This window comes from Gallinula chloropus (genome assembly GCF_964237585.1).
Source record: "Gallinula chloropus genome assembly, chromosome: 2".
Taxonomy (NCBI): Eukaryota; Metazoa; Chordata; class Aves; order Gruiformes; family Rallidae; genus Gallinula; species Gallinula chloropus.
In genome coordinates, this window is record NC_140086.1 from 148838825 (window position 1) to 148853402 (window position 14578).

General features: G+C 38.5%; 1 protein-coding gene across 1 annotated transcript in view; it reads right to left on the reverse strand.

Moving 5' to 3' along the window:
- Positions 1-14578, reverse strand: part of PARD3 (par-3 family cell polarity regulator) — a gene marked incomplete at its 3' end in the record, with an annotated part of 453440 nt that overhangs the window by 112219 nt on the left and 326643 nt on the right. The window contains exon 21 of the mRNA XM_084260488.1: positions 3856-3966. Coding sequence (XP_084116614.1) covers positions 3856-3966 — 111 coding nt within the window. The remainder of the gene's footprint in view (positions 1-3855; positions 3967-14578) is intronic.

Sequence of the window (14578 nt, forward strand, 5' to 3'; positions counted from 1 at the left end):
TAGAGAGTTTCTAAAGTGGAAAGGTCTGTGAGCTTCCAAAGGCTTAGGTCGAAGAGCATAGCAGAAGGTGACCATCCACATGAAAACTAACTGGACTGTAACAGAAATTCCTTTTGGTCATTGACACAAGTTTCAGAACCTGGTATAAGTCTATCCTGTGTAGCAATGTCTATGAAAGCCTATAAACAGTTTGAACCATCTCTGAAAGCTCAAGATATCCCATACATCTCCAATCAGTAAAACCCAAGGCATTACTTTTAGGAAGATGGTCCAACCACTGGTCCATCAGGAGACTCTGGAATTGAGAGGTGACCATCTGTTAGAAAACTAAGAAGGGCCTGGGGCTGTTTTTTCACTCTCTCTGAGTGACTATAGCAAAAACTGTGCCCAGTTTTAACAGTCGGGTGACGGACAGGATGACAGTATGGCAAAGACAGGCTCCAAGTTAGCATGTATATGTAAAGTAGCTGTGATCTGGCACCGGAATAGAGATAATTGAATTCAGGTCTTATTCTACTTCCTGAAGAAATATAGTTGCTCCCTTAGGAGACACAAGGCCAAGTTCAGAAAACCTATTGCTCAGTTTTGCCTTAGGGATTTGATTGGTGCCATTGCTGGGGAGAAGCACCCTTTCTAACAGCACACCAGATCCCTTCTGGATTTTCAGATCAGTGCTTGGCAGATACTCAAGGATAATGGAAGCAGACTTCTTTTTCTGAAGTAAACCAGTGTTAAAAAACAGTGACATGGGGTAAAATGTCCTATGACCTTGAATGAACTGTTAATCGAGCATTTGGAAAGATTACAAATAGCAAGCATTTCACAGCAACTTTGGTAAGATCGGTGGGTGGTCTCCTCAGACGATGCTGCTAATTGTTTCAATAGTCTATTTTATTGAAAGCTGCCTGTATTTTCAACTGGATAATTTAATTTTCTGCTCAAAATGACTTTAAGATTGTCAGTAAACACATACCATATACAGCTTAAGAGATATGCTCCTTAATGAGGAATTATTATTAATAATATGTTTATAAAAGGCAATTTTATTCATTTCAATCATGGTAAATTGAAGAACATTAATTTGCTTATTTGTCTCATAATCAATATGAACACTACTCTTAAGATTTTAAAGAAAGTACTACTGTAAGCACAATACTATTAAAATTATCAAGGCATAATAATTCCATAAAATTGTGGGCATGATTGATTTTTTAATGGACGGTTCACTTGTTCTCTGACCCCCTAAGGATTTTTGCTCCTAGCCTCTCATACATAGTAAATTCATTAAATCCAACCTATTTCCCCAAAGTATTGCATCATTACCGAGGTATATAGTATCAAATACCAAGTAAAACACAGCAAGTGAATTTAACTACTAAAAACATTGAGGAAGAAAAAAACCCCACAGAAAACAGTTAAAATAGCAGCCATTATGAGCCAACACTGACAGTAATATTGTACTCTGTCTCTTAGTAAGCATTTTGAGGGATTGTTCAGTTAATTTGCAAGAGTACTCTTCATTAATAGCATGTATCTAACATCATTATTTTACAGGAAACTCTCTGCAATCTAACTGCAAAAATATTTAGTCTCTATGGACCAAATCAACATTTGAATTTTTCAGAAACATAAGGAAGCACCTCACACATTTGGTTGCTATTTTATTGTCTTTTATTAGTTGTACATGCCACTACCCCAAAGAATTTGCATTCTCTTATAGACATAACACAAAGGAGAGCAAATACACAGTTAGGAGAGAGAGCAACAGGAGGGGGAGGACCCGTGTTACGATAACATCAAGCTGTTACGAAGTTCTGGCACATGCATTTTCTGCAGTTTCAGTGAACACATAAAATTGTTTGTATGACACACAAGGAATGAAATTCCAGGAAAGATTAAAATTGGTTAGCATCACTTGATGGACATGGATTAGGAATTTGCTCCATGCATTGGGGACTATACAAATAATTTCATAATTCTACCTTGGTACCCAGCGTGACTATTGCAACCTCTCCTATATCACCACATGGACAGTCTATACTCTCACCATTCTTACTGAGAGAGACAGAAAGACACAGACAAAGAGAGAGAATGAAGAGAGATAAAACATTACTAAATTAAATCTAAAGTCTTTCTCCTTTGAATAAATTTATATGGCTGATTTTCTGGGGACCTAAGGTTACTAGGAACCCTCTATGCTGTGTGAGTTTGGGTTCAGCAGAGTGTATTAAGCCAGGGATGAGCACTGTGCCTATGTGGCTAAACTTCCCCCAGCCCTGAGCTGGCTGGAGCGATGGAGGCAGTTTTCAACCTCTCTTGAATTTATCCACAAAGTGGGTCTGCCCATGCGTAAAGGCAAGTTGACTGAACAAACACCCTCACATCCAAAGTCACTTATTTCCTTCAGTTCCAGTATTCCCCTTTAGCATTTAACCTGAAAGCACATTACTCTTAAAACCAGTAATAAATGTAATGACCCTGCTTCAATTTTGTTAGAAAAGAGAAAATAAAAACCAATCAGACAAGTAAAAGATAACCTAATACTGTGATCCAGCCACACTCTACTGTCAGAGTGGATGGGAAAGCCATGGATATCTGTTAAAGAGTAAAAAATTTCCCATAATGTAATCCAAACAGATGGTCAAAAATGACAAAGTATCTGCAGTTTTACAACTTGCTGCTGACCTTCAATAACTAATAAAATTATACTTCTAGCCCGCCTTAACTTTAATGTATATCACTCAACCCTAAAAGGACTGAAAGCGAACCGTTTTGGGTTTAACATAGGAGATTACATGAGTTACTGTGCCTCTGCTCTTCCAGGGAGCTGTTAGTGACGAAGCCATTGTTTATAAACCTGTTCTTACCTGCAGAAGTCCAAGGTGCACAGAGAGGATGGTTGAAGGGGTCATTAGGTCTAACTAGTCATATCTCTTGTACAAGGACAACAGAAGTTCCCTCCATAGTTCCTGCATCAATCCTCAATTAATGGCTGAGTTATAGCACAATTTTTAGATAAATCCTTCCAATTCACAGCTCACTTTCACTGCTAAATGTGTCTCAATCTGTTTATCGCTCAGCATTCAAACTGCAACGTTTTAAAGTTTGCCTCCTTACTGAAGAGGTGTCTACTCAAAGAGGTCTTCTCTCCACGCACATCCTCACCTGGTTAATTTACAACCTAAGCTTTCCAAGATTTTGACTAAATGGATAGATAAGATACCAGAGTCTAGGCCCCAAATATCTAGGGCTACAAGAGACAGGATGAAAAGTAGATTAGAAATATTGAGAAGAGCATATGACATATATATTATATAAGCTTTAAACGTTAAGGGAAGCTGACAAGGAAAAATAGAGGTACTCACCACTCATTTTTACAATTAGCAGTTTAATATACATATCATTCCATAAACAGACTGCATCACACATAAATAGACTGAACTCCAGAGACAAATATACTGATAAATATAATTTTTAGATTTTTTCTAAATATATCAATGAAAAAACTAGATATGCAAGAGTGAAGAAAAATACAAAACATACTTCATTCTATATAAATATTTGGGTTTGGAAAATGTCAATAAAATCAGTTATAGACTGTATAGAAAAAACATTTCATATTATTGTGCCAGGCTCCTCAATAGGGAAAGGAGCTCTGGGTCTATAAAAGATGCTTAATACAGCAAAAGAAGCTGTTCATACTAATGTCCAAAATAAATCCATCTTTGTCTTGTTATTTAAAATATATAAACATATCAACATTTGGGAAATTTCATCAGCGAAAATTGAACTTCAGTTATTTAATTTAAAAAACAAACTCTCTCTATCAAGGTTTAAGCAAATACTGAAGTCTACCTCTCCTGTTCTTGCTTCATTCGTATTCTCTCCTCTTCTGAAGTAAGAGCTTCCTGCACTTTTATTTTACCAGTTTTCTCACTCTTGTCATCTTTGCGATGTTTGCCAAACCTGTTAATAACACACAAAAAAAGAATCTAACTTGTGAAATGAACAAAACTGTATTTTCCTTTTCCTATGACAAAGAGAGTCCTCCAAGAATGGCTGCTTGGAAACCAGGAAGGGAAAGTGCAAAGACCTCAGAATCTCAATTTTTAGGCTGCTTTCAGGGTTGGTTTTTTTTTATTGCTTTTTATTTATTTGCTTGTTTATTTATTTTTATTTCATCCCTCTTCAATGTTTATAGAAATCCTCACTGAAGAACAGAACATAAGAGAACAAAAAATAGAGGCACATTCCTATTTTCTCCTAGGATTCTAGGGTCACTATTCTAAAATGCACAGTCAAGCAATGTTTTAGAAATTACTCAACACTACCACTGCCAAAGAATGCAACTCAAGTTTACATTAAGCAAAGGCTTTCACGTCTGAACTGCATGAGACACAACGCTGCATGTCTGACAACTGCCCAGAGCGCAGCACCACCCTCGGCACCCGCCCCACAACAGCAGTTTCACTACACAGTGGATGCCAGCCAAAAAATGTAAATTTATTCTGTTTCAGCATCAAGGTTTCTTTAAACTTTATTACTCGTGACCCTTTTTCCCCAAGGACGGTCCAGTGCACGGAGGGTGAGTGGAGGGATGGAGCTGGCTGGGCTGTCCCAGACGGAGCGGGATGCTGCCAGCCCAGCGTTTGCCCTCTTCACATCTCCTCTTCCCCTCTACCACTTACATTTAAAGTATTTTAAGTTTCTTCCATATTTGTACATTCCACTGTTTTCTTCTAGACTTTCAGGGAGAGCACAGCCTTGTATCTTTGCAACTCAGACAAAATTGCATGTATCTCTCAGATATTTCAGACCTATTCTGAAAGGACTGAATTTTGCAGAGAGTGACCTAAACAAGCACTTAGATACAACCCTTCAATACATGTAAACTTTAGGTGACAATTTTCTATTTAAGGCAGAAGAGAATACATATCTATTCAACAGTATCTTATTATAATACATACCTATTAAATGGAGGATCATTTATCATATCTAAAGCAACAAGAATTTTACTCTTTTAAAAATCAAATGCTCAGATAAGAGCAGACTGACACTTGTAGCACTTTACACTTCAGGTCCATATCAAAAGTGAAATGAAAGCCGAAATGTGCAAAGTCCAGCAATGGAGGGACAGGACACCTCAAATCCTCTCACACAGTAAATAAAACACAGAGTTCCTAAAACTTTCTTCTGACCCATGAATGCAAACTGTTTAAAATGTTTAGAATCCCAGCAAGCATTTATTATATTATCCCTTTTGTTCCTGTTGACTCTAGTACAAAGCCATTGTGTGGGCTGAAGACGTACCGCACAGTGACCCTGCATAAAGATTAATTTCTGACTGCTCTGTCAAGAGATATTATTGTACTGTGTAACCATGTTTATGGCTCTTAGAGCAGCTGTTTAAAAAACAACACCACCACAAAAGTACAGTGTAGGAGTGTGTACACAAACTTTGAAGTGCATGGCTGCTCTCCACAGTTCTCAGACTGCTCCTTTCCAAAGGAATTCAGGCCTATGAAAACTAAACTTGTTCATTAATAATCATCTGAAAAGGGAAAGGCAGAGGACATGATAGGGTTAAGAAACACAAAACATTACTTACAGTCTCTGATTTTGTAATAGGTTATATGTAAGACTGACATACTTAAATTCAGTGACTGGAAACACCATCACGTATCTTTTAAAACATCCAGTTATTTATTAGGGAGTAGTCAAAAGCATTACACAAAACATTTCCATATATGACACAAGAGATTCAGATCAAGTTCCAGATGTCACACACCAGACAAAAGAGAATGGTTAATTTAAAATAGCCCTAAATCCTCTAGCCAAGACAGTTTTGGCAGGACAGTGGAACCGAGCCATTTTACCCTGACACACAGAGAGTGCCGGGGGTGGTGTGGGTCTGACTGACAGAACACACAGAGCTGTGAGGAGACACGCAACTATGTGGTACAGTAGCACAGCATCTCTGGCACGCCAGTGTTTGCTTCTGCCTCCTGCCCTTTCTTGACCTGTTCAAAATGTCAGGCAAAGCAAAGGAGAAAGATTCTGAGTAGACAGATTTTTTTTGAAAAAGAACTAGTGGTTAAAATATATATATATATATAAATATATATAAAAATTCGATTAGTTAGTACCCATCAGATTTTGGCAGCAAAACAGAATTTCTACCACCATAAATCAATTCATCATAAGTATTAACATAAATATATTGAAATCAATACCTTATAAAAAAAAATAAAGTACACAGGATATTTCTAATGAACCTGGTAAGCAGTCTAGTAACTGTCTGGTCAGGCGGCATCACTGTGGGGAGAACACATCCAATGTTAACATACAACACAAACCTAGCAAAAAGTGGTGGTTTGAGTTTCCAGATTCAACAATCCAAGTCCAGAACAAACCACACTTGTGCTGCATTTCAACAGAGGCAGAGGTGGGTTTACCGCTTTGACTCATGAACAGCCGTGGCAGCAACCCTCCTTTTCTTCTCTTTCAGGGTCTTCTTCCAATAACCTGGGAATGAACGGTCATTCTGTCCTCCAGGACAGTCCTGATAACATCTCCAGAAGACATCTCTGGTCCTTTCCCAAGCATTTCAAAGGGTTGCCATATTGTCTCTGAGCAGAGACTTTCCAGTGCCCACTTCTGACAAGCTTTATGGTCACCCCGGCAGCGGACAGCCTGGGAGAGAATGAACCATGGTGGTCTTGCAGAGTTGCCTTCTCTGGACTTTGTCACCCGCAGAGTGTTATATCTGCCATAATCACCACTGCCTGTAACAAGTTCAGCAACATTAACTGTACTGTCCCTACACTCGAGCATAGAATAATCAAGGCCATCCTCCCCCCTCCCTGATTGTGGCTTCGTGTTTTTTAACAGCATCACCCGCACAGACAGTATCTCTGTGGCACCCACAAGTCAAGGAGCTTCAGAACAGATTGGAAACACACAGCCCTAGATGAGTCTGGCTCTGAACAAGTCTGCATACTTTTAGCAAGACCTCTGTGCAAAAATATTTACAAGTTCAAGATTTCTCTTTTCCACTGAGATCGCAAGTCTAACAGCATCTCTGTTAAGTTGCAGCTTACCACAGAAGTAACAGAAAAACAAAGGAAAAACATTTTCCAGGCTCCACCAAACACTTGAGAAAGGCGTTTAGAAAGAGCTGCGATGGGGATACATACATATGTACAACCCCACCTTTCATTTCTGTTGGAGCAGTCAACACTCCCCACTCCAAACATCATTCAAAGGTTTCTGTAAGATTACTCTTACTAACAGGAACTGTGCTTGCTATTTATTTTCATTAAAAGTGTTTCCTTCATGAAGTACAATTTATAGTCGTAATGAAACCCACAGCCCAAATCAGCATCCTCTCACCCAAATTTATAACAGACATTTATAAATTATTTAACATTCACATTCAAGCCAAGTTTAACTGCAGAAGAGCCACATGCAGCAATGCTATGGCACCCCATTAAAGTGAGCTGTTAAACAGTCCCTCAACTGTACAACCCTACATGCTGTGGTAACGACACCGGCATCAAGGTATTCAAAATTATTGGTCCTTTCAATTTCCTCTGGTAGATGTTTGCTATACTGATCCATGAATATTAAGTAAAGCAGGGCACTTAGAAATAAAAATCAGAGTATTGAGAACACCGAAATTCAGTCTATGCAATATCCTTTCAAAACACCAAAGGCACATCTCCTACAGCCATCCTGCACCGTCTTCACAGCCAGTGGTAAAACCCTTCCCTGATGCTCTCCAATGGCTCATGACTCAGAAGAAAGGAAGATAGAATTAGGATGTATGTCCCACACATGGCCCATGGCAACTTTGGAACCTTGTGCTTCCAATACCATTTCTTCCATACTGCATAGACCGGATGTCCTCACACACCCACATGGTAACTTCCCACTCTGAAGAAGAGACTGTTCACTTGATGACAACAACCCAAGGCTGGAAACTCCCAAAGTGCAATTGTTAATGAGCAATTGTTAATGTGCAATTGTTAAGCAGCAATCACCATCCATTTGTCTTAGAGACTCAAGACTTGTGAGGATGTGGCCTTGAGGACACTGCCAAGCAATTTAATGCAAGTGTCACTGCTCACTTCAGAGACACAGGAGCTGCTCTCTGCTGCACATAGTGAGTGCCCAAAGCACCTGGAGATTTTCAGGTACTTGTCTTAACTTCAGTCTCACTGCTGTGAGGCTGGCTGCTGGGACACTTGCTGCAGTTCTTACAAATGCAAATGAAATAACAACTCTCCTTCTGAGGCAGACATGAGAAAGAACACCACCTCTCGGGACCTGTGCACCATCAGTGCTCCTTGCCTGAGTGAAAAGGAGGTCAGCATTTAACAAAACGTAAGAACCACTGCTGGAAAAAAAACCCAAAACAACCCAGTGCAGAAATGGAGCACCTGTGACGCCAATGTTCAGATGGTCCTGGGACTCTAATTCCAGGCTCCTGACATTTGCTATGTTCAGCACCAACAATCTGACTGTGAGTTATAAAAGCCCTATCTATCAATGCACAGACACAAGCTACCCCATGATGCATAACAAAAACTGCATACACCACTGTCCCACAAAATTAACATAAAACTTCTGATGCTGAAGCTTGAGCTACACCAGATGCTGTGGAGCACCTGCGGCCATAGCAGCACAACACTAACCCGTGGCCACCACTCCCTCCAGTCTGAGTTCAGAGCACTGAAGAGTCTTACTCATGGTAGAAAATAAAGAGCAAAGGAAAATGCACATTTCCCTCTAAACAGCAAATATATATATTTTTAAATACCTTTTTGTTCATAAATGCTTTCATACACATAGCTTAACACACCTTTGGGGACACATACCTGTATGGTTATACAATAAACTCTTTATAATGGTAACAACATTTATAAATACAGAAACACTACCTCACTTAACAGCTGAGTTTATTCAGCAGCTCTCTCACTTAAACTCTGTTATAAAAGCTAAAAAGTAGTTTAATTTTACTCTATAACTGCATAAGCAAAAGCTTTGAGAAAAAAACTTCTATGACTAATTGAAATACAGGTTGTAAATTAAAAATACCCTGTCTATCCAAGAGTGTGAGAAATTGATGAAAGAGAGAGGCTGGAATCTTGTTCACTCTAATTGCCAAGATACTCCAGGGTTCTACTTAATTTATAGCTTCTTAATTCTCCTTTTACATTAAGGGTTAGAGAAAGTTTCAAGATAAGTGTAAATGCTCAAAGTCATATTCACAGATCCACAGTCTTAATCCTCAAATTCAGCCAACAATAGCAATCACACGAAGTGAAGAAATTAAGAAATGTAAGAGGACTATTTTTAAAAAGTATGATCTCTAGAATATAACAGCCAAGTCACATCAGGGAAAAGGACCATCCTCAGACCCTGTGATACTGGTCTGTCACATTATTATTAATAAAAAGATGAGAACATAGACCTATACACCCAAAGCTTGACCCTCAAATAGGAAATCCCATGAACTCTGGATAATTTAATTGAACTAAAATGCATACCCAAACGTGTCTGTCAGTCCCCAGCTGGCTTACTTTCAAGCTTATTTGCTTGAATGACTGTCACCAACTAGGAGGTGGCCTAATCCAAAGCCTATCACACTTGACAGAGAGGCACTGACTAGCAAGTGCCTTCAGTGGCTTTGGACCAATGCATCAGGGTAACTTAACAGTGTGAGGCTCAACAGAGGAGGAAGTGTAGCAGAACACTTAAAGAACAAGCTCAAGCTACAACATGATGCCATATATATAAAATATGAGAAATGTATATAAAATACATATGTAAACATAAAAAATGTATTTTGCATGAATAAAGACAGAACAAGCAAAGAAAGGAAGATGAATGGGTGGAGGCAAAAGAAGTTCCATCTTTACAGCTTATCTCAAAAATAGTTTCAGTTTAAAAGAATATATATTGGTGTACTTGATATAACAAAAATAACATACATATAATTTGCTAAATGGATTTTACTCTGATGCGTTACTGATGAGATCATTGTCGTCTGCCAAATCATCCACATATTTCATTAGAATACAGAGCTATGGAAGAAACATGCATTAGTTGATTAATGAAAAACACAAAAATTGATTGAGACAGAAGTTGTTCAGTGGCATTATGTTCCTTAATAGAAAAAAGACCATCATTAAAAATTAACAAATGGTAAGTGTCTTCAGCTATTCTATCAGTGCTTTCTGTGTTCAAGGCATAGTAGCAAATGGTATTCATACATGCAACCTAAATCTACTCAAAGGTTTTTGCAGTGACTTCTGGTTTTTTTTCACCCTGCTGTATCAGCAAAATTCTAAGATTCATATTGCAAAAGATTATTGTGACACGCAAAAACATTCTGTTCCTAAAATAAAATTTAATAAGCATAAACATGGATTCAATATAGTGCCCAAAAAAAAGAGAAAAAAAAATCACCCTGCTTAGCGATGACTTAGAGGGTTTACAAGCCTTCCTTTCAAAAAAAAATTGTGCAAGTGCTCTCTTTAAAAATAAGCTTGCAAGCACAAACATTTACATATTTGTCATGGATTTCTAGAAATAGGCAGTTATCACATCTAATCAAATTAGTAGATCAAATTTTACTTGATAGGAGGCTGCTGATAGAATGGCTGCTGGAGTGACTCAGCAGCAGTACTGTCCTGAGATGATACAGAAGTACTGATGCACAGGCAGCAGGACCAAGGCACGTCGACATAGGAGCTTGTGGGCACAGTTAAAATGGACATTTATAATTTTTCATTTTCCACAGGCTTTGTTGCCTATATTAAAACTGATAAAGAAGCAATCCCTCTGGTACAATGTTCAGCAGAAGATCCCCGCCTGTCTGGAGAACCCTGCTGTTCCAAACCATGAAAGGGCCATTACAAAAGGACACAACTCATGAAAACAGTGAACACCTCTGGTGAGGGACACTTGTACCTCTTCAGAGTAACAAAATTTGCCCTCAAGCAATAGAGAAACTCATGTGCTCAGTCATGAACACAGACATTTGAACCAGTAGAACTAAAGTGGTTATCATTCTAAATTATAAGCTCACTCTGAAGTTGCCACTCTGCACATGGGTACTGTAAAGCACATGAAGGTCTTCTGTAATGTATTCACACAATTTCCACCGACAGACTCTGCCTCTCTTTCCAACCACTAAAAATTAATTTTCAGCACCATTCAGGTGGGTATTCCAGCACATGTCTCCAAACTAAAGCTACTCAAAACCGATAGTGAAGATGGCACATAAATCACAACACTTCATGGGCAACATCACCAGTGATTCCCACAACAACTTCCTGCAAAGAAGTGGAAACAACATATGGGATTGGTAACCGTTTCCAGCCACTGAAGCTTAATCTGCCTCTCTTTGTGAGTCAGTATCCCAACTTCATAGAAAATGAGTATGATGCCAAACCAAGAGACATGTCATGAGGTTTCATTCAATTATTTTCATAAACAGTTTTGATAACATTTCCTGAAAGGCATGACACGACAAGCAGAGTATTATTCACACCAAGTCGCTCTCTTTTCACAACTTAAGCATTTGTAATATTTACTTTCAGGAAAAAAATGGTGGAACTTTTAAAAACAGATTTCTTTTATGGTGATACCATCTGTTTGCAAATTTCTAAACAGAAGATAATCTTCCTGCATTGCCTCTCCTGATTGTCTAGAGCTATCTGAGGCTGTTGACAGCTCTAATAAATAAATAAATAAAGTAAATCACAAGAAATAAGGGTAAAAAACCTAACAACTAATGCAAACAACTGCAGTTTAAATACAGGCTGAGAAGGTCAAAGGAAGTGGGGATAATTTTACAGCGATAATATCTGAAAGACAGCAGCAAGTCAGCAAAGAGACAAAGAGATTCTTCTATTGAGACAAAGAGATTCTTCTATTGTATGGCTGAATCAACTCAGCAACCCATACCACAACGCACTAAAAGTCACCATAAATAACTCATTTTCATGGTGGTCAGCCAAAACCTGTTAAACTGTGGATTGTGGCATCCCTGAAGGAATTGGGAATAACAAAGAAAGCTTCTGCTTAGATACAACTATATTAGCAATCATCAATGATGGGAGCAACCACAGAAGCAGTACATGACATTTTAATGGAAATTACATAGCAGTCTAAGCATTTTAAAGTTTGCTTCTGTGGCAAAAACTCTTTAATGTTGTGCATGTATTCAAAAAAGAGAGTGGTTATTGACCACAAAGTTACTTGGTCCCAAGATTAAATTTGATACACTAAGTGTGTGCTATTTGTCAGTGAAGAAAGTAGCTTATACATGTGACACAGCCAAGCTAATTCAGTCTTCTAATAGATAATGTAATCTTAATGGGCAACATATCCTTTCATTACTGTCATTTAATGTACTTATAAATGCTCCTGTCCCCTCTCTCAGACAGAATTTGCCCATCAAGTCTGCAGTGCCCTGTAATTCAGTACTGGGCAGCGAGATGTTAAAGAGTAACTAAAAAACAGTAAATACAAATTGCAAAAATAAAAATAAAAAATAAAGTCTTGCTTACAAAGCAAAAAGCAGGCTCCTGAAAAAGTTTGAATGAAGGCCTCCAGTATGTCAACTCGTCTCTCACAGACTACGTACATAAAAGATACAACCCTCCACTTTGCAAGACATAATACCATACATAGGGATAAAGAAAATTCCCACATTCTAAGCATCAAGAGCAGCCTGACTATTTTTGAGCCTAAAGTATAATATAGCTATTCTCCTATGATGTAAGCAATTTTTCTTCTCCAAGTCAGGGTAAAACACTCCTTTCCCAGCTGGGTTCCAAGTCTAACCAGCTGTTTCTTGCTCACCCTGTACCGAGCAGGTCACAAAACCTCACCCCAGTGCTCCCCACCTGACAACTGCTTCCCTGCAATGATGCAGCAAGACGGGCACACTTCTCTTGTTGCATTTGTCCCACTCCACAGATTAGTTTGAAAATTGTGGAACAATTTAGCTTATTAATAATACCACATTGTGTGCCTCTAATTGCCAGTGTCCACTAAGAGCGCTTAGGGTGAGCATTTAAACCATGGCTACTCTTCAACACATTCTCTCCACAACTATACTTCTAATTCCTGTTCTGTTCATTTTAATGCATTATTGTTTCAAAATACAATACTTCAAAATTGCAAATTATGTCTGGCTCAAGGGCTGATTAGGAGAAATACTAGTACTTCTGCCTCTGCGTGAATAACTCTGATAATAATGAGAGATTGATTGAGCTCCAAGAAGTCCAAATGATGAGAAGGGTCAATTTGAACATTTCTATTAGCTTCTTTTGTTAAATCTAACACTTTGCCAGGCCAGAGACAAATACTGCATCTGGTTACCATGATTTTTTCCAACCCTACAGAAGTACAATTTTGAAAATGGGAACTGGTTTAAAAGCAGACCTTACAAGAAATGCCTATGTTTCATTAACATAAAAACCCACCCCTTTTACTGGCGCTCAAGACGACCAAAAAAAAAAAATTGCAAGGAAAATTTGCTTCAACATTTTCCTGTGAAAAAAGGCACAAAGCCCCTCAGTGATACAAAGAGTCTTCATAACTCCATTTTACAACTGAAACCCTTGCTTGCATACATATGAGCATGGCATGCCTTACCTAAACATGAGCTACAACAAGAAAATCGCTAAAGATGCTCACTAAGCACATGCAACAGGCAGTGAAACGAACACTCAAATGTAATGCACCAGATAGTTAGACCAGAAAATTACAGTAACGTTATTCCAACAACTTAAATTTGCAGCCTTCCAATTATACTGTATAAAATCAGCAAAGGTTAACATAGGCACACAAAAAGTTAATCAAACCACTGGCAGTTCATCTGGAACCTTTCGAAGATTAAAACTTCCCTAAAGATCTCATTACCTAGAAAAGTTAATAAGTCAGTCAGCATTTTTTCTGTCAATTATGGAAAATCTTTGTTGATACACACCTCCTAGAAAATAACCTCTGTAGGGTAAATTAAGCAATAGGAGATATCTCTATATCTTTAGCCTCATTCATATACATTTACGCTTACTGGAGGTAAGGAGAACACAGAGGATTTCCAGCAGAGAACAAAGAAGAACACAGTAGGATCTGTGAGACACAGCTAACCAAAATATCCCTAAAGCCCAGACAAGCAGGCAGCTGTCATTCCCATCTCAGAGGACACATACAATGCTGAATATCAATGCCCCTCACTGAGCTGCAGCACCCAAATGCTGGAGGCTGAGAGTTACAGCTCAGGGTCTCCTGTCCCAGTCTGGGCACCCACACTTTGGGAATATGAAATTAACTTTAATTAATTAAAAAAAATCCCAAAGTAAATAGTGCAGATAGGATACCTCTACAAGGTGCTCTAGAGCACAGCTAACTAAAACTATGCTGAATTTCAGCCATGAATCTACACTGTCATAAAAACAGAGGGCAAAAAAATAACGGGTATGCTACTTGCCACAAAGAAAGGGCTGAGGCAGAGGACCTAGCCTGAGCCAAGCCTCTGGTTAGTGTACATTAGCAT